The sequence below is a fragment of the Dasypus novemcinctus genome, chromosome 19, assembly GCF_030445035.2.
Source record: "Dasypus novemcinctus isolate mDasNov1 chromosome 19, mDasNov1.1.hap2, whole genome shotgun sequence".
Taxonomy (NCBI): Eukaryota; Metazoa; Chordata; class Mammalia; order Cingulata; family Dasypodidae; genus Dasypus; species Dasypus novemcinctus.
This window is the reverse complement of record NC_080691.1, coordinates 71,594,858-71,615,933: the sequence shown is the minus strand read 5'-3', so window position 1 is coordinate 71,615,933 and position 21,076 is coordinate 71,594,858. Positions and strand designations below refer to the sequence as shown.

At 51.3% G+C, this 21,076-nt stretch overlaps 1 protein-coding gene across 1 annotated transcript; it reads right to left on the bottom strand.

Annotated features, from left to right (window-relative positions):
- Positions 1 to 1,770: 1,770 nt before the first annotated feature.
- PEX11G (peroxisomal biogenesis factor 11 gamma) lies at positions 1,771 to 11,774 on the bottom strand. Its single transcript, XM_004477157.5, has 5 exons — positions 11,672 to 11,774; positions 9,963 to 10,148; positions 8,049 to 8,227; positions 4,474 to 4,536; positions 1,771 to 3,829 (listed from the first exon to the last, which is right to left on the bottom strand). The coding sequence occupies exons 1-5, from the start codon at positions 11,729 to 11,731 to the stop codon at positions 3,592 to 3,594; spliced, it is 726 nt and encodes a 241-aa protein (XP_004477214.1). The 5' UTR covers positions 11,732 to 11,774; the 3' UTR covers positions 1,771 to 3,591.
- Between the last annotated feature and the right edge of the window lie 9,302 nt (positions 11,775 to 21,076).

Below are 21,076 nucleotides of genomic sequence, written 5' to 3'. Positions count from 1 at the left end.
GCACTCCTTGCACGCGGCAGTACTGCATGTGGGCCAGCCCACCACACAGGTCAGGAGGCCCTGGGTATAGAACCCTAGACCTCCTATATGGTATGTGGATGCTCCATCAATTGAGCCACATCCGCTTCCCTGGATGGTATCTTCATTTCCCAGGGATGCTGGGCTACGGAAACGTATCACCAACTGGGGCACTGAAAACAACAGGAATTTACTGTCTTACAGTTCTGGACACTGGCAGTCTGGAAATCTGTCGGGGAGATCCTCCCTTGCCTCTTGCTAGCATGTTGGTTTGCTGGCCAGCCTTGAGTTTCAGCTTTTGCCTCAGTCAACATATGGCCATCTCCCCTCTGCCTCTGTCCATTTCTCCTCTTCTTATAAGGACACCAGTCGCATGGGATGAAGAACCCACCCTCCTCCAGTAGGACCTCCTGTTAACTTGTCTGATTCCATCTTTGAAGTCCCTATTTCTACATTCTGACGTGCTGGGGATTAGGACTTTAACCCGTATCTTTTGGGTGGACCCGATTCTACCCATGACAGATGGGTTTTGACAAATGTATGCAGATAACCCATGCCCTAACCAAGATACAGAGTATCTTCTATACCCATTCACCCAGGGCTTTCACACCTGACCCTCTCCATTCCCACCCCCAGAGGCACCCACTGGTCTGCTTCCTGTCACCATTGACTGGTCTTCCTGTTCTAGAACTTCCTATCAGTGGAACGCAGCAGTATCTAGTCTTCTGTGCCTGGCTTCATTCCTGCAGCACAGGGTTTCTGAGGTTCACTTTGTGCTGTGTTTTTTAAGTAGTTGTTCTTATTGCTGAGTAATATGCAGCTGTATGGAAGGACCACAATTTGTTTAGCTATTTTCCTGATGATGAATATTAGGGATCTCCTTTTTTTTTTTTCCCAATTTGACCAAGCACATATAAGGGTCTTTTTCAACCTTTCTTGGGTCAAAGACCTGTGTAAGGACCTGATGAAAGCTAGGGACCCTGATTACACAGGAGGGTGCACATTTGCCCACCCACATCAATCCTCCATTCAGTCCATACACCTGGGTTAAGTGCCTGGCCACAGAAAATACTGGGCTGCAGTCTATCAGAAAATGACTCTGGAGGGTGTGGATCTATCCAGGAGGGGCCCGTCGGAATGGAGGAAGGTTGGGAAAGCAGCCAGGAGTGTGGGTGGTAGGCGGGTGTCTGAGGCAGGAGCTACAGCTGGAGGCCCCGTGGCTGGCTCTTCACCCAGGCCCGCAGGGAGGCCGGGCCTACAGGGAGCACCCGGGGAGTCTGCACCCCTGGTCTGGATGCTGTTGAGCCCCTCGCAATGCTGGAGGAAGGACCCCCCACCCCAGTCTTCCCCAGCCTTGAGCCTCCTCAGGCCTGCCTGCCTCTGCTAGGTCAGCCCCTTCATCCAGAATGTCTCCAGCCTCCACCAGCAGAGCTCCACTGTGGGCGGCGGAGGGGGAGGAGTCTGTGAACACCCCAAAACAGTGTGCACATTTTCTGCAGAGTCCGTGGTCATTAAGGGGTTCTCAAAGGGACTCAGTCCCAGCCCCAAAAAGCTTCGGAGGCCCAGGACCAGAGTGGGCAAACTTACAGAAAGAGAAAGATTAGTGGTTGCCAAGCTTGGGGAGGGTGGAGGGACTGGGGTGACAGCTAAGGGACATGGGGCTTCTTTTTAGGGGTGATGAAAATGTTCTAAAATTGATTGTGGTGATGGTTGCCCAACTCTCACTAAAGTAAAAGCCACTGAATTGTCCACTTTATTTTTTTAAATATTTTTTTTATTTCTCTCCCCTTCCCCACCCCCCAGTTGTCTGCTCTCTGTTAAATGGATGAAATATGTGGTATGTGAATTATATCTCAATAAAGCTGGGTTTTTTAAAAAAACAGAAAAAAAAAACTTCTGGACACCAGCTCAGGGAGTAGGAGGTGGGCCTCCCTTTCTGGAAGGATCCATCCCTCCTGTTGCATGCCCTCATCACACATGGTTGATACCTAGGCCTTCCCTGCGTACGCTGTCGCTAACTTGGCTTTGTATGTCCTCGGGGCACCTGGTCACGTAGCTTCCCCACAAATGAGTACAGACCGTCCCCAGGGTATTACCCCATGAGTCTCCAGGTAATGGGGTGCTGCTCTGAGGCCACCCCTGTACCTTGCTGATGCCTGGGGAGCTAAGGGCCAGGCAAGCCTGCAGCCCCCGCGGGAGGGACGGGGAGCTTGGCCCGGCCGCCCCAGTCCAGAGCTCCTGCTTGTGAGACTGGGGCAGAGCGAGCCCCGATACACAAGCCAGCGCAGGCTCGGCCGGGGCGGGGCCCCCTTCTGCACCCCACGGTACTGCTCAGGGTGAGCCTCCAGCCCCCAGCATCCCAGCTCGCTCATGGCCCATGGTGCCTTCCAGGTAAAAACTGCAAATGCAGTCAGGATCACGGGAAGCCTTAGGCTGTCCACAGTGCCCAGCAGGTGGTGCCACTTGCGTTTTGGTGGCCCATCAGGGTGCTGGCGAGACCAGGGACAACACAACACGTTCCCACCTGGGCACAGTCCCCCGACACCTGCCCGAGGCCACACGCGGCCCCCCGGATGTTGCTTGCACCAGTCAGGCTAACTAGACAGAGCGGTCCCTTCCTACCATGTTCTCTGGAGGGAGAAGGGGAGGCACGAGCAGTCTTCAAGGATGCCAGTGCCTGGGGCCTGGGTTGGAGCTCGGGGCTCACCAGATGCTCAGACCAAGCCTGAGGGCGGGGGCAATTGGGCGAGGGGTGACTGGTCCCCGCTGTGGCTGGGAGGCAGGTGTTCCAGAGGCAGCAGCTGCCTCAGCCCAGCAGTGGCCACCACCGCAGTGACCAGGAGGGAGTGGGTGCCTCAGCCCCCATGCACCAAGACTGTGGGGCCAAGAGGACGGCCCTGGATGGCCAGAGAACCCTCGGGGGCTGGCCAGGCAGCACTGGACAAGATGGAAAAGGCCCACCAGGCCGAGAATGCCCCAGAAGATGCCTGCAGGAGGGCTTGGGAGGGCAGGTTCCTCACTGCACCCCAGTCCCACGGGGGGCCCAGCGGTGACACCTGCGCCCCCCCACCCCAAGGGAGGGCTAGAAGGTGCACGGGCAGCCAGCGCGGGCCTGCCAGCGGCAAGGGGGAAGGAGTGAGGCGAACCTTCATTTCACACCCAAGCCTGGCCCCAGCCCTCCATGTTCACTTATTCCCATTACAGGCTCCTTTTCTCGAAGGCTCCACATTATAGACTTCCTGCCTCTGCAAGATGCAGCTGCCAGCGAGGAAGCAGGCCCTGTGCGAGGCCTGCAGCTGCTTCCTCTTCTTCCAGGGCATTTCCTGCTCCGGGGCCCAGAGAGGAGGCTTCCTCAAGGATCCAGAGGCATGGCCTGGGTGGAAAGGGCGCTGCCCCCAATACCAGCCCCCAGCCTCCGGCCAGGCTGGGTTTGCTCCACGGCCTGTTCCCAGCATGCTCCGCTCCTCAAATTCATCTCCCCACACCCGCTGTTGATCTGCTTAAAGACCCTGGCCTTTGCCCTGGGGCGTCCTGCTCAGCCTCAGAGGGCCTCTGTGGTGGGTCCCCTGGCTGTCACGGCGTGGTGGCATCGGCCCGGCTGCCACGGGCCTGGGCGGCCTGGTACATGCTGAGCAGGGAGGAGACGGTGCCCAGGAGGCCCACAAGCCAGGCAGGGAGGCGGCCGGCCCACAGCAGCCCCGGGGGCAGCCAGTGCACGGCGTTGCCCAGGTCCGCCAGGTTGCTCAGAAGCGTCAGCACCTCTGCCTGGATCTGGGCCTCCACGGCCCTCCGCTTGCCCGGTGGCAGCCGGCTGTGGGGGGCGAGGTGGTGAGGCTCAGGGCGGCTCCACGGCAACCGAGTCCCCATCCCACATCCCAGGGAGAGCCATAGCGTCCACAGGGCACGGGCCAGGGACCTGAGTCTCGAATCAACACCCCAGGCAGGGGGTGGGGTTGGTGTCTGGCTGGAGGGGTGGGTTCCTGGCCTTGTCATCACACCTCCCTCAGCTCCGGGCCAAGTCTCAGGCCAGTGGCTCGGGGGGAGGGACAGGGGCCCATCTCGGCAGTGCCAATCACGGGCTGAACCACCCGTGGACCGGGACCTGATCAATCCACCGTGCTTCCAGGCTGAGAGACCACAGCCATCGTCCTCGGGAGGATGACTCCTTCCAGGGATCACCCTCCCTGCTGGAGGCGTGGCCACAAAGGCTCTATGAGCCTGGGCTCTGAGTCTTTATTTGGTGCCTTCCTGGCAATGGGACTCAGCAAGCCTCGGTTTCCCCATCTGTAAAAGGCACTGCCCCCAGCGTGGAAGCTGCTGTGAGGGGCCTGGTTACCCAGCACCCATCATGGACCCCCTGCCTGGGGCCTGGCACAGGGGCAGGAGCTAAGAGCTGGCAATCTGGGCCTTCGCCTGGGGGTCCATCTCCCCTGGGTGAAGCACTAGCCACCCTACCTGGTGAAGGCCATCGGGGGGCTCCTCAGCTTCTGCCTCAGCCTCAGCACCATCCACAGGGACCTGCAACGCCACAGAGGAGCATGGAGGGCTGGGGACAGCAGGCAGGGGCATCTCCCTTTCCCAGCCACCAATGGTCCTGCTCCCTCCCAGCGCTCCAGACCTGGCTGCACCTCAGAAGCTCCCAGAATCCCAACATGCCTGGGCCCCCGGCAGCAGAGTCAGAGGCATCAACACCTCTGAGGGGCAAGCTAGGCCCTGGCCCGGCCCCTGGGGACACGGTCAGGGGCCCCCATCTCCCAGAACAGCACACCTTCACTTCGCCTCACAGACACAAGGCGGCCACCAGAGGACCAGGACACAGAGGCTTGCCCATGGGACTGGCTGCCAAGCACCAGGACCACCCCGGGGCGCTGCTCTCCCTCTCCTGGGCTCAGCCGCCTTGCCCGTTAGATGTGGAGATCAGGCCAGATGGGCACCAGGCCAGCCCCAGCACACACTCACACCCCCACACAACTTGGACACGCCCTGAACACTGGCCAGATCTGCCGGAGATGACTGGACGCCTCTCCGGGCCCTGAGGGGCTGGCATCCACGGGCTGAGGAAGGGGCTCTCAGGTGGGCGGCTTCCAGTGCTTCCCAGCATGGCCAGAATGAGAAGCGCTGAGTCCTGCCTGTGGGAGGACTGACCTTGCCGGACTCCCTACCCAGGCTGTCCAGAGCCTGCTCACATGTCTCTGGCCACCATGCAGGCTTTCCCTCTGTGGATCCAGCAGGTGTCATGGCCCAGCAAGTCTGGGGCATGCTAAGCAGGCCTGCTTCAGAGCCACCTGGGGACACTCGGGCAAAACCCTGATTCCTGGGGCCCCCAAGCCTGTGGAACCAGAACCTCTGGGCTCCTGGCCCAGGCATCTGCATTGCACCCCCCACCCCCACCCCAGGCTTCTGCATTGTAACAACCTCCCAGGTGACTCTCCTGCACCCCGAGGCCCTGAGCGCCCCAAGTCCACACACCCAATGCTTCCGGAGTCCAGCTTCCTGGCTCACACCAAATCCACTTGGATGATGGAAGAGCTACATGCTCTAAAAATCAAGGAGGTATGTGCAGGTGATGCAGGAGTTCTCAGGATGGATTTTGGCATTATTTTTGCCACTATCTGATACATTTGCCATTATTTCAAAATAAAAAGCTTAAGGGGGAAAAAAAATGAGCAGGCTCAAGGCTGCCCCTATAACAAGAATGAGAGGTCTCTTGGGGTCCGAGACCAGGAAATGAGGCTGTCCTACAGCTGCAGCCCCAGGATGCTCCACTGCCTGGCCCAGGGGCCCCCAGGGACCCCGAGCCCACTCGGTGGCCCATGCCTGGGGGGAGGCACGGCCAATTCCAAATCAGAGGTAGTGAGCTGCATGTACAGAGGACAACCGTGGAGGTAAAGGAGTCATGGAGATAAAGGAGAGACGGGCGGCCCTGAAATTAAGACCACCAGGCGAGCACGAAAAATGTCGGCAGACTCTAAGGCAGAAGGCTGAGGAGAATGGCCAGACTCTAAGCAGTGGGGAGCTCTGGGGGGGACTGCGGGGGAGTCTCGTTTCTATTCTGGGGCACCTCCATTTCCCAGACGGTCTCCATCAGCCTAGAATTAGAGTAGAGGCCTCTGTAAGAGGAGGAGGAAACAAGAAGAGCTAACTTCAGTGCCTGGCTCAGGGCCAGGGCACAGCAGACCTGGGGCTCAAAATCAGGTCTCCCCACCCTAGCCCCGACTCCCGCCCCAATCCTGTGTCAGAACCAAAGAAGTGCAAGTACACCAGGGGCTGGGGGCAGCCGTGCCTCATTTCAGGGATGGGAGAGGCCGCTGCTGTGACTAAAGCATACGAAATAGCTGGAATAGGCAAATTCAGAGAGACAGAAGGTAGACTGCAGGTTCTGGGGTTGGGAGTAGGGTGGGGAATGGGGAGTTCAGGCTTTAACGGCTACAGAGTTGCAGTACGGTGGTGGAATGGCCACTGGTGATGGGGGCACAATACTGTGAAGGTATTACCACCCACTCAAGTGTGCCCTTGAAAGTGACTGAAATGGGAAATGTTATTTTGTATATATGCAAGCCCCTAAAAATTTTTTTTTAAAAAGAGGAACTCCCTCCACTCCACCACCACCACCACCCCCCCCCCAAAAAAATATATAGAACACGAGGACCCAGAGCTCCTGTTCCTCCTTGTGTTTCCTGGGGCAGGGGATGCTGAGCAAAGTGACTCAGCAAATCTGAAAAGAGGAAAAGCTTTGGAAGGAAACCAGATTTGAAAGTTCTTGGCAACCGTGTGGTTTGGAAGCCATCCAGGAACCGTGAGCTGTGTCATTTGGGGGCGTCAGCCGATGAGCCGCTCAGGCAGGACTCAGGGACCTGGGGAGAAGCCCACAGCTGGCCACTGCTCTCCAGGGCTCCTAGTTACTTCTTTGTCCTGGGTATAGTCACTGAAGAATGTGACACCCCCCCGAAGATGCCCCCAACCTAGTCCCTGGAACCTGTGACTATGTGGCCATATCTGGCCAAACAGAACTTGCAGATGGGACTAGGTTAAGGGCCCTGAGCTGGCGAGGGTGCTCTGGATTATCTCGGGGGGCCCAATGGCCTCACCGGGGGCCTTGGAAAAAGAAGGCAGCCCCGGCCTAGTGCATTCCTTTCCATCCCCGTCAATCCAGAGGCCCTGAAGCCGTTGGCATTCCTGTGGGACAGATGACAATGTCCACGGTCTGACTCTAGGACCCTGTTAACCCTCCCACTCTGGCATCTGGTACAAAGTGATCCGGAACTGTCCAGGACAGCAGCCACATGTGCCTCTCGAGTACCTGAGACGTGGCTCGGACAAACAGAGATGTGCTGGGAGTGTGAACAACACACCTGACTTGGGACGCTTAGTATGAAAAAAAAAAAAGTGAAAAATCCCATTACAAACTGTGTATGGATTACAAGCTGAAATGATAATATTCGGGATATACTGGGCTAAATAAAATACACAAAAATTTTTTTAAAAAGCAGAAGATTGGAATAAGAGAAAGGAGCTATGATGACAACAGAAGTAGAGGCCACAGAGGAATGTTTAGAAGACAGAGGATGAGGCCATGCGCCAAGGAAGGTGGGTAGCCTCTAGAAGCTGGAAAAGACCAAGGAGCAAACGGGTTCTCCCCTAGAGTCTCCAGATGGAACATAGTCCTGCCGCCACCTTGATTTTAGCCCTGTGAGACCCACGTTGGACCTCTAACCTCCAGAACACTGTAAGACAATATGTTTGTGTGTTTTTGTGGGTTTTTTTAGGAGGTACCGGGGATTGAACCCAAGATCTCATATATGGGAAGCAGGAGCTCAAACCACTGAGCTATACCTACTCTCCCATTTGTGTTGTTTTGTGCCACTGTGTTTGTGGTCATTTGCTACAGCACCAATGGGAAACTCATACAGTGGGTTTGCAACAAAAAGGAGAGGAGGCAAACGCTCGCAAACTTCCAGCCTGCAACAGTCCACTGATGCTGACCCCAAGAGCTCCCGTCTGGCCTGCTGGCTGCCAGTGACGCTGCTCACCTGGCAATCCCCAGAAGCAGGGAGAGGCCCCAGAGAGCCGTGCTCAGAGCCCACCACCGGGCAGAGTCCACACGGAGGACCTTGGCGTCAGCGGCCCAGGCAATGTGCTCGCAGGGGTAGTAGAGCTGGTCTGCCACGTTGCCCAGGACAGACAACCAGCGGACAAAGACATCTTCCTCCTGTGGGGCAAGGAGAGACGGGGACAAGGGCCAGGGATGGGGCCCACACCAGGTGCCCCACCCACCAGGAAGATTGCCCCACTCCAGTCACAAGGTCAAAGTCCAGGCCAGGCAGGCGGGCCTGTGAGCAACTCTGGCCAGCTCTGGCCTCTGCAGAACAAAGGCTCGGAGGCTGGGGTCCCACACAAAGGCGTGATTTCTGCTTTTCGGCAGCCAGGCTCTTTGGAGCCGCAGGTCTCTACCAGGCTACACAACGGAGCCCCCTGTGGTGTGTCAAGCCTATGTCTGGGTGCCAGCCCCAGAAATTCTCGCTTTCTAGGGCTGAGGTGGGGCCCAGGCACTGGGAATTTTTACATTCCCAGGCCCCAGCTTCCCTCCCTGCCTTTACCCTTGGCATCCTCACTGCCTACCATACCCCCTTCCTCCTCTCCGTCTTTCCAGGAACCCCCACCCCGCCCCCTCTCCCTCCTGGCCAGCAGTGCTCCTGTTTCCTCCTAGGTTCTGATCCTCACTCCATGGTCCCCCCTCCTGCTTGGGACCCTGTGCCGCCTACTGGGGGCCCCCACCCCAATGTGCTCCTTCTCCCACACTCCCTGAAGAGAGGCAGGGTTTGGACTCTAACCTGGGGATAAGAAAGGAGAAGTTCATGGCAGGGGTAAGGGGGCACACAAACACAGGACTCAACAAAGAGGGGCTCTTGTTCTGGCCCAGGAATGTATGAGGGACAAAGGAGGACCTGAGCAGAGCAGATACGTGGGTGGGGAGGGAAGGTCTCCACAGATGCATGGGAAGTGATCAATCAGACAAAGGGGAGGATGTGGAGACAGGTACGAAACCGAAAACAGGAGTGACTTGAGACCGCCAGGCCATGGGAAGGCAGGGGGACAGGCAGGGCAGCCAGGGAGGGACGTGCCTCAGCAGAACTGGCCTGGGGCAGCCTCTCAGACCAGGAGGGCAGGACCACCTCTGCTTCAGATCTACGGCGACCTGTGTGCAATGAGGAGGAACAGGCCGCTCTCCCGTGAGACCATCCGTAACAGTGAATCATTATAACTAAGCTACACATCCAGCCACAGGGGACTGGGTTAAATACATGGCAGTACGTCTGTGGAGCAGAGCACGAGGTGTGCATGAAGAATGAGGACACTCTCTTTGGACTGATATGGAAAGATCTCCAAGTTAAAAAGGCAAAGGAAAAAAGCAAGTGGCAGAAGAGTATAAACGGCATGCAATTATTTAGGTAAACAACAGGTATTTGCTTGTGAAGGTATAGGAAATTTCATGAGGGAGACACAGGAAGCTGGTAATAGTCGCTCCCTCTAAGGAGGAAAACTGGGGACCTGAGGAGGTCAGGAAGGATGTAGACTTTTAAATTATTTATATTATATTATATTATATTATATTATATTATATTATATTATATTAGTTACATTTATTGGTTATATTTGTTATATTCATAAGATCTACTATAGTTAATATAGTTATGTTTATTTAATTTATATTGTTTATCATATATAAAATATATTTTATTTTATATATTACATTTGAGCCGTTTGAATTTGGAACATGCAAATATATCCACTTTTTTAAGAAACTGTTTTAAAATTTTTAATCAAAATGAGAACATCTGACTGCCCCAAGAAAGTAAAATCTAAAAAATCTAAAAATAATAAACTGTCCACATAGGAAGCACTTTGGAAGCCATACCTCCCCGTGACCCCAGACGCCCACTTACCTCTGTCCCTAGGCCATACTGCTTGGTGTAGGCGAACATGGCCAGGTCGTCGAAGAGCCTCAGGACGGTCCTGCAGTGGCTAAGCTCGGTGGACAGTGCCAGCAGGCGCGTCCCCAAGTCTGACCCGGAACATTGCTCCACGAGGACCCCACCGACCAGGTGGCAGCAGTACCCCAGTGTTCGGATCTGCGAGAAACCAGAAACAGTCAGGACGGCCCTGCCTCTCCACTGAGCTGCATCATCACCCTGACCTGGCCCCAAGGGATCAAGCACGCGGAAGATTCTAACTCCACAAACTTCCAAAAAAAGCTGGAAGGGTGAAAAGATACCTGTAGGTGGGACAAATGGAGAAACAGGAAGTCACTATCCAAGAGGCACCACAGTTTAATGGGCTGATGGCTCAGGTCACCCAGGGGCACAGTGTTTAGAGACAGCGTGACAGGAACAAGAAAACGAAAGTCCCATTTCCCTCCTTCTGGATCCTTCTTTACCCAGCAGGCAGGAGGACTAGGCCAAAGTGTACATTTGCATCTACCTGGCGGAGCCAAAGCCTAGGGCTAGGCCAGGGACTAGAGAAAGTGGTCTGCCCTCAACCCAGTAGACAAAATGATAATCTGGTTCGATAATTTTAGTGAGAAGGAACTCATCCATAGGCAATTTGGAACATCGTGCACTTAGTCAGGTTCACCACCCTTTCATATTTATTTCACATGGTTTTTTTTCCAGAAATTGCTTTTTCCTATAGTTTTTAATAATATTTTTACTCATAATTCCTTTTCAGCCCCTTTGTCATGGCAAAACACTGCCATCTAAATATTCAACTTGGGGGCATTTGTTGAAACCTGAATGCCCAATCCCAGAGGATATGGTTGGAAACTAAATGCCCAGTCACAGTTCTGTCCCTGGTACAATGAAAATCCCACTGATAGAAAATTGGCCAGTCTAAAAGCCCAACCTCAGAGGCCTGGAAGAACAACCTACATATCCAACTGGAGGGGATTTGATCAGAATTTAAATATCTAGTCATGGGGGAAGCCCTGCAACAACAGAAGTCCCAATATGAAATTGTTCTGGGCAACCCAGCAACCAACTACAGGGGCCTGGGTCAGATCTTAAATGCCCAACCCCAGGCATTTGGTTGGTATGTAAGGTCCAGCCCTGCTGGGTTGGCTAGAACAACCTAAATGGCCAGCTATAGGGGTTTTGTTGGAACCCACCGTGGCTGGGCATGCCAATTTCAAGAGCCTGGGCACGGTGGGTTCCCTGGTACTGAGTTGGCTGGAACAGTCTAAATGTCCAACTACAGGGGATTTGCTTGCACCCTAAATTCCCAGCCTGAGGGAAGCTCTGCAACATCCTAAATCCCTGTATGAGGTTGCTCTGGGCAACCCAGGACCCAATTATCCGAGCCTGGTCAAATCTCAAGGGTCCAACCGTGGGGATTTGGTTGGTACATAAATGCCCCGCCATGCTGGGTTGGCTGGAACAATCTAAGCGCCCAGCGCCGGGGGACCTGGTTCCAGCCCGGTTTGGAGAGGGCCTCCGCTTCGAAGGATCTGGAGCGATCCCGTCCACCATCTGTGCCTCGGTTTCCCCAGCTCTGAGCTCCTGACCAAACTCCAAGTCCTCTGGCCATGCTTCGCCGCGACTTCCGCGACGCGGGGCGGACGGCGGCCCGGTAGGTAGCCCCAAGCCAGCCCCAGCCTCACCAGGCGGTCCCGGCCCCTGTACGACTCCAGCGCCGCCACCAGACCCCTCAGCGCCGCCATGGCAACTCTGCCTTGACGTCACCGCGACCTGCGCGCGCCGCCACAGGAGGCGGGGCCGAGCGCGAGACCGCGCCCCGAGGACACCAAGGGCGCCCGCGAGGGTGCTGCGCAGGCGCAGCCGAGCTCTTTGTCCCGTCCCGGACCCTGGTCCTTTGTCCTCTGCAGGGGTGGGCCGACTTTGCAGACCAATGGGTGCCACGTGTGCACGCCCCCGGGCCCCTGCATCCTGAATAATCTTCGGAGCTCGCTGCATTCTGCCCCACCTTGTCTTTAAAAAGTTCACAAGTCACCCACCCACACACAAAGTATTCCCAGCAGTAACACCAAACTGCTAGCTGTGGCTCAAGAAGGGACCCCCTGCGGATCTGCATTCTCGTAATTTTTCTACAGTGAGAGTGAATTACTGGTACAATATCATATGAGGCTCTTAGAAAATTAAGAAAATACATAGACTTTCTGGAAGAATAATCACAAATCTGGTAACAGGTAATTGGGTGAGTGGAAAGAGGAGAAAAAATGTTCACCTTTTTACCATCTTTGTCCCTTTTGAATTTTTTTTTACAAGACTCATATAATAGAAACATCAAAAAAAAAAATTTTAAGTTAACCAGTTTCCTTCTGCAAAATATTTCGTCTTGATTTCAACTCTTATTACTCTTTCCCCCTCATTCATTTCCAACCATATTGCCTTCCTCCTATTGGGGGGAAGACCTAGCACCCTCCTGCCTCAGGACCTTTGCATTTGTTGTTGCTGGAATGCTGTCCCTCCAGATCTCCCCATGGCTCCCTCTGTGGCCTCCTCTTGATGTTTATCCAAACACCTTCTAATGGGACTTTACTAGTCATGGCCTCCCACCTCCCAGACACATCTATCCACACTGCCTGCTGCTTTATTCTTCTCCTTTAGCTCATAAAACTAATATAATTACATATTTTGTTTTGCTTATCTATTTGTCTGTCTCTCTTCAACAGAATGTGAAGTCCACCAGGGCAGGGCTTTTTCTATTTTGTTTTATTGTAATAACATATATGTAGCCTAAACGTTGTCATTCTGATCATTTTTAAGTGTACAATTCAGGGGCATTAATTACATTCATGGTGTGGTGTAACTTCTACCACTATCCACTAATAAAACAGAAACTTTGTCCCCATTAAGCAATTACTCCCCATTTCTCCTCTCCCTCTGCCCCTGGTAACCTTTAATCTACTTTCTGTCCCTCTGAATTTGCTGATTCTGGATGTTTTCAAATCAGTGGCATCAAACCATGTTTGTCCTTTTGCATCTTGCCTTCTTTCATTCAGCATAATGCCTTCAAGATCCATCCATATTGTTGTAGGTATCAGAGATTCATTCTTTTTTATGGCTGAATAATATTCCCCTGCATGGCTAGACCACATTTTGTTTAGCCATTTTTCTGCCAATGGATGCTTGGATTGTTTCCCCCTTTTCACTATTGTGAATAATACACAATAATTCAATTGACGTACAAGTATCTGTTTGAGTCCCTGTTTTCAATTCTTTGGGGTATATACCTCAGAATGGGATTGCTGGGTCATAGGGTAATTCTAAATTTCACTTTGTCAGGGGCCACACCAGGGCAGGGATCTTCATCTGTTTTGTTCACCACTGTATCCCACAGCATGGCACAAAATAAGTCCTCCATGAGTGTTGGCTGCCTGCAGGGCTCAACAACCCATCCAACCTCTCTTTGCCTGTTCCACTCCCCCGGAGAGCTTGTCTACTTCCCCAGCTTCTGTGGCCTCCTCTCTGCTAGCCTGTCTCCTCCTGTCCCCTGCCCCTGGGCATCTCCTATGGAGTGTGGTTTGCAAGTGTGGTTTTGTTTAAAGAATTATTTCTCCTCCCCCCCCCCACCAGCTTACTTGCTGTCTGCTTTCTGTCTGTTCGTTGTTCTGTGCTCTCTGTGCCTGCTTGTCTTCTTTTCTTTTTTTTTTTTATTTTAAATTTAAAAACAATTTTATTAGATAAGTTGTAGGTTTACAGAAAAATCATGCATAAAAGACAGAATTCCTATAACTTTCTCTCTTATATCAAAGATACATGACAAAACATATAAGGAAACAAGATACTGTGAACAAGTATCAATGGGGAAAAAAAGCATAATCAGCCCTGAAAATACCTCATACATTGTACTTAGAGAATATAAATTAACATATTTAACATGTTTTTTATATTTTCTTTAATGAAAAAGGATATAGGATACACGGGCAAGAAAGTGACCAAAAAAAAAAAAAAGTGTAGATTTGAGAAAGGAAACAAATTTCTAGAAATAAAAAATGAACATATAGAGAAAAAATATATATATTTTAAAAAGAACAGAGTATTAGTGACTATGGGCCAACTTCAAAGAACCAAGTAAGTATACATGGTTGTTTGAAAGGTAGGTGGGGGGGAGGGACAAAGAACAGTTGATGAAATAATGGCCAACATGTTTTCCAAATTTGATGAAAACCATAATCCACAGATCCAAACAGTCCAATGAATCCTTTCTGTAGGTCGCAAGTCCAGTACAGATCTCCCTGACCTAAGATCAAGGTGTCTGCAGGCTGAGTTCCTTTCTATAGCTCTGAGAAGGGTTCCTTGCTTCTTCAGGTGGCCGATTTAGTTCCATTCGGTTTTAAGACTTGAGATCTCCACTTCTTTCTGGCTGTCAGCTGTGGTCCACCCTTCACTCCTAGCTGCCTCTCTTGGGTCCTTGCACATCATTCCTGACATCTCAGAACCAGCCTTGGGTGTTGAAGCCTCATGCTGCCATCTTCAGACTCACTCTTGTCTTCTTTTCAGGAGGCACCGAGAACTGAACCCACAGTACAAGGGAGGTACCAATCACTTGAGCCACCTCTGCTCCCTGCTTGTTGTGACTCTCATTGTGTTTCTTCATTGTGTCTCCTTGTTGTATCATCTTGTTGCATCGGCTGGCCATGTCAGCCCGCTGTCTTGCTCATCTTCCTTAAGAGGCACTGGGAACCAAACCCAGGATCTCCCATGTGGTAGGCGGGCACCCAAATGCTTGAGCCACATCCACTTCCCAACAAGTGTGGTGTGTTTTTTTTTGGCTGTAATAAAATTTATTTATTTATTTATTTTACACTTTTTAAATTAAAGCTAATAGATCACAAAGATCCAGCAAGTGTTTTAATTTCCAAGGCTGCTCAAGCAAATACTGTGCTATGGATTGGCTTATACAATGGGAATTTATTAGCTTACATTTTTTTAGTGTGTTTGCTTGTTTGATCAATCTATTCACTATTAGAACAGGCTGGCAAAGGAACCTCAAGTCCCCCTAAGGAGCAGGAACCCGGTGATGGGGGGTTGACTAGTGGACTGAGGCTCTCCTACTTGTGAGAAGTGAGCCCAGCGTGCTGGCCCAGGCTGGGGGCGGGCAAAGGGGGGGACACCAGGCAGGACTGGACTCAGGCAACAGCTTCAGCTGTCCCCTGGAGCTCAGCCCCACCACTCCCGGCCGCCACAGTTATGTTTGCGGCATAGAATCTGGCCACCTCCTCATCGGGTTGACCCTGGTCAGGGTCAAACCACACCTGGATGCAGCAGCCACTCCCTCGGCAGTAGAGGCTGCCCTGCTGGAGTGACCCCAGAGGCCCTCATGCGGGGCGGCAGGCATGGACAAGTAGGACTCAGACCCACGGCAGGCGGTGCTGGCCTCTTTCCTGAGGTCCGGTCCCCGTCCTGGAGCCAGTTGCTCCTGCAGGTGTAGGAGGTACATCAATGCTCCCACCAGCCCTGACCGGCCTCTCGGCACAGGAGGCGCTCTTTGCGCCCACGCAGGTTCCACTGCTGGATCCAGGGCCCCAGGCTGGGGAAGCATTCACAGAGATGGTTGTCCTGAATGAGGAAGCACTGGCAGGCCGACTCCATCTTGCCACAGTGCTCCTGGGTGTATTCGTCAGCCAAAGGGGTGCTGACGCAAAGTATCAGAACTCTTGGTATTTACAAAGCATGCTTATTTGGGGTAGACACAGTCACAAGGTCATAAAGTCTAAGTTACGTCCCTCACCAAAGTCTGTTGCCACGTGTTGGAGCAAGACAGCTGCCGACGTCTGCAAGGGTTCAGCCTTCCTCTTCCTCTTAAGTTTCCGTGGTCCCAGCTCCTTCCATTCTCAGCTGTAGGCTGGCATAAGGCTCGTCTCTCTCCCCAGGGCTCACTTCTTACCAGGCTTTCTCAGCTGTTCAGGGCTTGGTCTCTTCAGCTGCCAACTATCAGGCGAACTCTACCTGGGGCTCCAGCGTCCAAAACTAAATTCCTGTGTTCTCCTCCTCCCTGTCGTTTTTCTCTGTGAGTCCCTGCCCACCAAGGGTGCAGGGACTCAATGTCCTACTGACTTGGCAGAATCAAAGCCATAATCATAGTCTAATAAAGTAGAAGTGAAGCCTCTGACTGTAATACAATCTAATACACCTAGAGGAACAAACCACTTTACAGACACAATCCAATAGCTATTTTTTTGGAATTCATAAACAGTACCAAACTGCCACACCGGGTGAAGGTGTGCAGGGGTGAGGGAGTGGCCTGGCGCAGGAGGCATTCGTCCTCCAAGGTATTCACTGGTCACGTAGCTTGTCCTCCGGACCCGGCTCTGACCCACAGTGCTTGGCTCCTGCAGACCCTGAGCAGGTCCGTCCTGTCCTGGGCACTGCATATGGCGACCACCAGGCCAGAGGCAGCACAAAGGGTGTCAATTTCCAGGCCGTGTCTTTTTTTTTTTTTAAGCAGTTTTATTCATGGACCATACAATCCATCCAGAGTGTACAATCAATGGCTCTCAGTATAATCACAGAGTCACGCATTCATCACCGCCATTTCAGAACCTTTACATTGCTCCAAAAAGAAAAGAAAAACACCCTTTACACTCCCCTATTTTTGACATCTAGCCTTGGTGTGGTGTCTTGGGCACAATTAATGGAAGGATATTAAAATATTGCTGTTGACTATGGCCCATAGTTTGCAGTAGGTGTATTTTCCCCATATACCATCCTATTATTAACACCATGCAATAGTGACAAAAATTTGTTCTAGGTCGTGGAAGAACAATCTTATATTTAGTTTACTGTTTTGAGGCTAAAAGAAGGTCCAAATCAAGTGTCATCAAGGCAATGCTTTCTCCCTGAAGATTCTGGAGGTCTGGGGCTGGCTGCCAGCAATCCTTGGTCCTTAGTTTGTTTTTGTCACATGACAAGGCACGTGGTGGCATCTCATAGCCTCTCACTCTCTTCTGGGTTCCGTTGATTTCAGCTTCTGGCTGCTCCATCTGTGACTTTCTCTCTGTGTGTCTAAATTTCATTCTTTTAAAATGGACTCCAGAAGTAGGAAAGTTCAGTTTTGACCTTTCTACACATCCCTCTTCTGACACTTGTACTGAACCTGTGGTTGGTGCTGGGGTTGGTGTATACTCAGGAGACTTGAATTTCTGGACTGTCCATGTGCCAGCTGGGCCCTGAACCTCAGCAGAGTTGCAACTCCTACCCTCTGGTTCATTGGACTTACCCAGGCCAGCTAACAGGGAGGTGAAGATGGTTAACCACCACACCAGGGAACCTAGAATGTCTACAGTTCCAAGCAGGAGAATTGCATCCATCAACCACAGATCTAAGCCCCCTCTCGATATAGAAGTGAAGTGGACATCACCATCCCAGGGTCCACAGGATGGAGGAATAAAATATGGATTAGAGTGAATTTACTGATATTCTCCTATAGAACTATTATGACTAGTAATGGAAGAAACTGCAGCATTGATGTGGAGAAAGTGGCCATGGTAGTTGCTGAGGCAGGGAGAGGGAAGAACAGATGTGATGTGGGAGCATTTTCGGGACTTGGAGCTGTCTTAAATGATATTGCAGGGGCAGATGCTGGACATTATATATCCTGCCATAACCCACTGAATGGACTGGGGGAGAGTGCAAACTACAATGTAAACTATAATCCATGCAGTGCAGCAGTGCTCCAAAATGTATTCATCAATTGCAATGAATGTACCACAATGATGAGGGGGATGGGTGATGTGGGAGGAGTTGGGGGGGTGGGGGGTGGGATATGTGGGAACCTCTTATATTTTTTAATGTAACATTTTTTGTGATTTATGTATCTTTAAAAAAAAAGACAATTTAATAAAAAAATTAAAAATTAAAAAAAATTAAAAACATAAAAAGACTTATCCCGATTGAGATGGGCCACACCTTAACTAAGCTTACTTCACCAAAAGGTCCTACTTACAATGGGTTCACACCCACAGGAATGGATTAAATTTAAGAACATGTTTTCTGGGGTACAGGCAGCTCCAAACCACAGCAGGCTCCAGAGTGACCTCAGCATCGGCCCCCAAACCTCTGCCTCCCCAGGTCCCCATCTCAGGGGCAGCCCTGCCATTCACCCAATCACCTAGCCACAGACCTGGACCCCTGCTCACCTCTTCCCTCTCCCTCCATACCCTCCCTGCCCATGTCCCATCAATTACCAAAACAAAAAAAAATCCCTTGAATCCATCCACCTCTTCCCAGTCCCCAGCTCCCTCCTCAGGCAGTCCCATTCTCTCACCCAGACAACTGCAGAAGCCTCCTTGGACCTGGCATCCCTGCTGGTCCCGCTCTCTGCCCCCACCTGCCTTCCCTGTTTAATTCCCATGGCTCTCCCCTATTAAGACCGCCAGTGGGGATGACGGAAAAGTTTTGGGAATGGATGGTGATGAGCATAGCACAACCTTGTAAATGCAATGAACACCACTGAACTGCATACTTGAAAGTGGTTAAAATGTGAGGGAAGCAGATGTGGCTCAAGTGATTGGGCTCCCGTCTACCAAATGGGAGGTCCAGGGTTCAATTGCCAGGGCCTCCTGGTGAAGGCAAGCTGGCCCATGCAGGGGTGCTGGCCCGAGTGGAGAGTGGCACAGCAAGATGATGCAACAAAAACAGACACAGAGGAGGGACAATAAAATGGGAAATGTTGTGTTACATATGTTAACCCTGTATGTAATAAAAAATTGTTTAAAAACCCATAGGAGGGAAGTGGATGTGGCTCAAACAACTGGGCTCCCATCTACCATATGGGAAGTCCAGGGTTTGATTCCAGGGCCTTCTGGTGAAGGCAAGTTGGCCTGTGAGGCGAGCTGGCCTGAGTGGAAAGCTGGCTCAGCAAGATGATGCAACAAAAAGAGACATAGAAGGAAGACAAGAGACACCGCAGACCAGGGAGCTGAGGTGGCACAAGAGATTGAGCACTTCTCTCCCACCCCAGAAGGTCCCAGGACTGGTACCTGGTGCCACCTAAAGAAAAGACAAGCAGACACAGAAGAAAGCACAGCAAATGGACACAGAGAGGGAGAGATAAATAAAATAAATATATAATTTTTTTAATCTTAAAAAAAAAAACCATAGGACTGTATAACACAGAGAGTCAACTCTAATGTAAGCTATGGACTATAGTTAATAATATAATAATACTGGTTCATCAAGCATAACAAAAGTACAATACTAAAGCAAAATGTAACAATGGGGGAAACTGGGTATATGGAGGTATATGGAGGAAAGGGGGTATATGGGAATTCTGTATTTTCTTAATGAATTTTATTTCTGCAAACCTACAACGGCTCTAAAAAATAAATTTTAAGTACATTAAATTTTTTAAAAATCACCAGTGGGCCTATAACTCCCCAGGACTTGGGTCCAGAGATCTGTGCACACCCCTCCATCCCCCTTCCCCCAAAATGGGGACACTGTATCTGTAGGAGAGAAATTCCAGCCAAGCCAGAGGCCTGCAGGTGCAGGGGACCTCTGGCATTAGAGCCTGCTGCTGCAAGCATGGGTGGGTCACTTTTCTTGAGCCTCTGCTGTCCCAATGGGCCTTGCAACAGCCCCACATATTTCTCTTGAGCGCCTCCTGTATACCAGGCCCCACTCTAGGTTGAGGGACGCAGCTGTGGATCCAGCAGGCACTGCCCAGCCCTCCTGGCATTCTTCATCTGGTTAGGGCTGTATTTGACCTTGGAGAAGGAGACACGGAGCTGGCCCGGCGCTCACACCTCGCCTTGGTGTTGCTAGGCGCTGGTGCTCACAGCTGGGCTGTAGTGAGCTCCTGTCGGGTACAAGCCATTTCACAGAAGAGGCAACTTCAGGCAAGGCCACCACATGACCGTGATGCATTAAGACAAAATAAGACCAGCTCTGTAATCATGTCTGCACACAGACAAAACACAGTGTGCAAACCACAAAAACAACCAGACATCCTCTTTTCCTGTCTACTATGAACGACTGCTGCTTCTTTACCAATCAAAGCTTCAGTCTTGCTTCATTCCGGCCTGGTAAAAATTACTGAGATAGTCAATCATAGAATTACAGCCCTCACCCCGGCTTCCTGACAGCATTCGGACTCTTCCTTTCCATAGCAGGCAGGTGGGCTAGGCCAAAATGGACATTTCTATCTACCTGGGTCTGGGCCAAAACCCTGACCTCAAGCCAGTGGACAAGACAATAATTTGCTTGAACTACTTTAATGAGAAGGAACCCAGCCATAGGCAATTTGGAGCATCACAAACTGAGTCAGTTTCATCACCCTGATATCTTTAATTAGTTCATCTGTGTTTCTGAATTTGCTTTTTCCTGTTGTTTTATATCTTGTTTTTACCTGTTTAATGATCTCAAAAAAAAGAAAGTGACATTTCCAAGCATTCAATAAAGAGAAAAGCCCTGCTTCCTTAAACCCTCCCCCAAGGCACCTGGTACAAGCCCATAATGAGTCCTTTCTAGCATGCTCCTGAGACCCACCTCAGTTCCTGAGGGTGTGTACTCTCCCTTGCTGCAAATGAGTTAGAAGCCCGAATTTGCTCAACCCAGGTTGTTCCTGGTGGACTCTGCCTGGAGGCACTGACACCTTTGAAGGGTGCCTTGGAATGGCATCACTGAGGTGCAGCGGCATATAATGGAAGATTAACCAGCTGTTAAAAAGAATAAAGTCCTGAAGCATGTGACAATATGGGTAAACCCTGAAGACGTCATGTTGAATGGAATAAGTCACACAAAAGCTCAGATATCATATGCTCTCACTCATATGAAATACCTAAAATATGCAAATTCACAGAGACAGAAAGAAGAATCCAGGTGGGGGTGGGGAATGGGGTGGCAACACTTCATGGGTACAGAGTTTCTGTTTGGGGTGTCACGATGGCAACACAACAGTCTGAATATGATTTACACAACTGAATGGGATACATGAAATGGTCTGTTATATACATATTACTGCAATAACAAAATTTGTTGAGTATTAAAAAAAAAAGTCGGGAAACGGACTTTGGCCCAGTGGTTAGGGCGTCCGTCTACCA

Coding starts and splice junctions, on each gene's coding strand:
- PEX11G (XM_004477157.5), bottom strand. CDS start 11,731: ATGGCGGCGCTGAGGGGTCTGGTGGCGGCGCTGGAGTCGTACAGGGGC. Junction 4,537..8,048: donor CTGCTTCTGGGGATTGCCAG/GTGAGCAGCGTC, acceptor GTGGCGTTGCAG/GTCCCTGTGGATGGTGCTGA. Junction 3,830..4,473: donor CCCCCGATGGCCTTCACCAG/GTAGGGTGGCTA, acceptor CGCCCCCCACAG/CCGGCTGCCACCGGGCAAGC.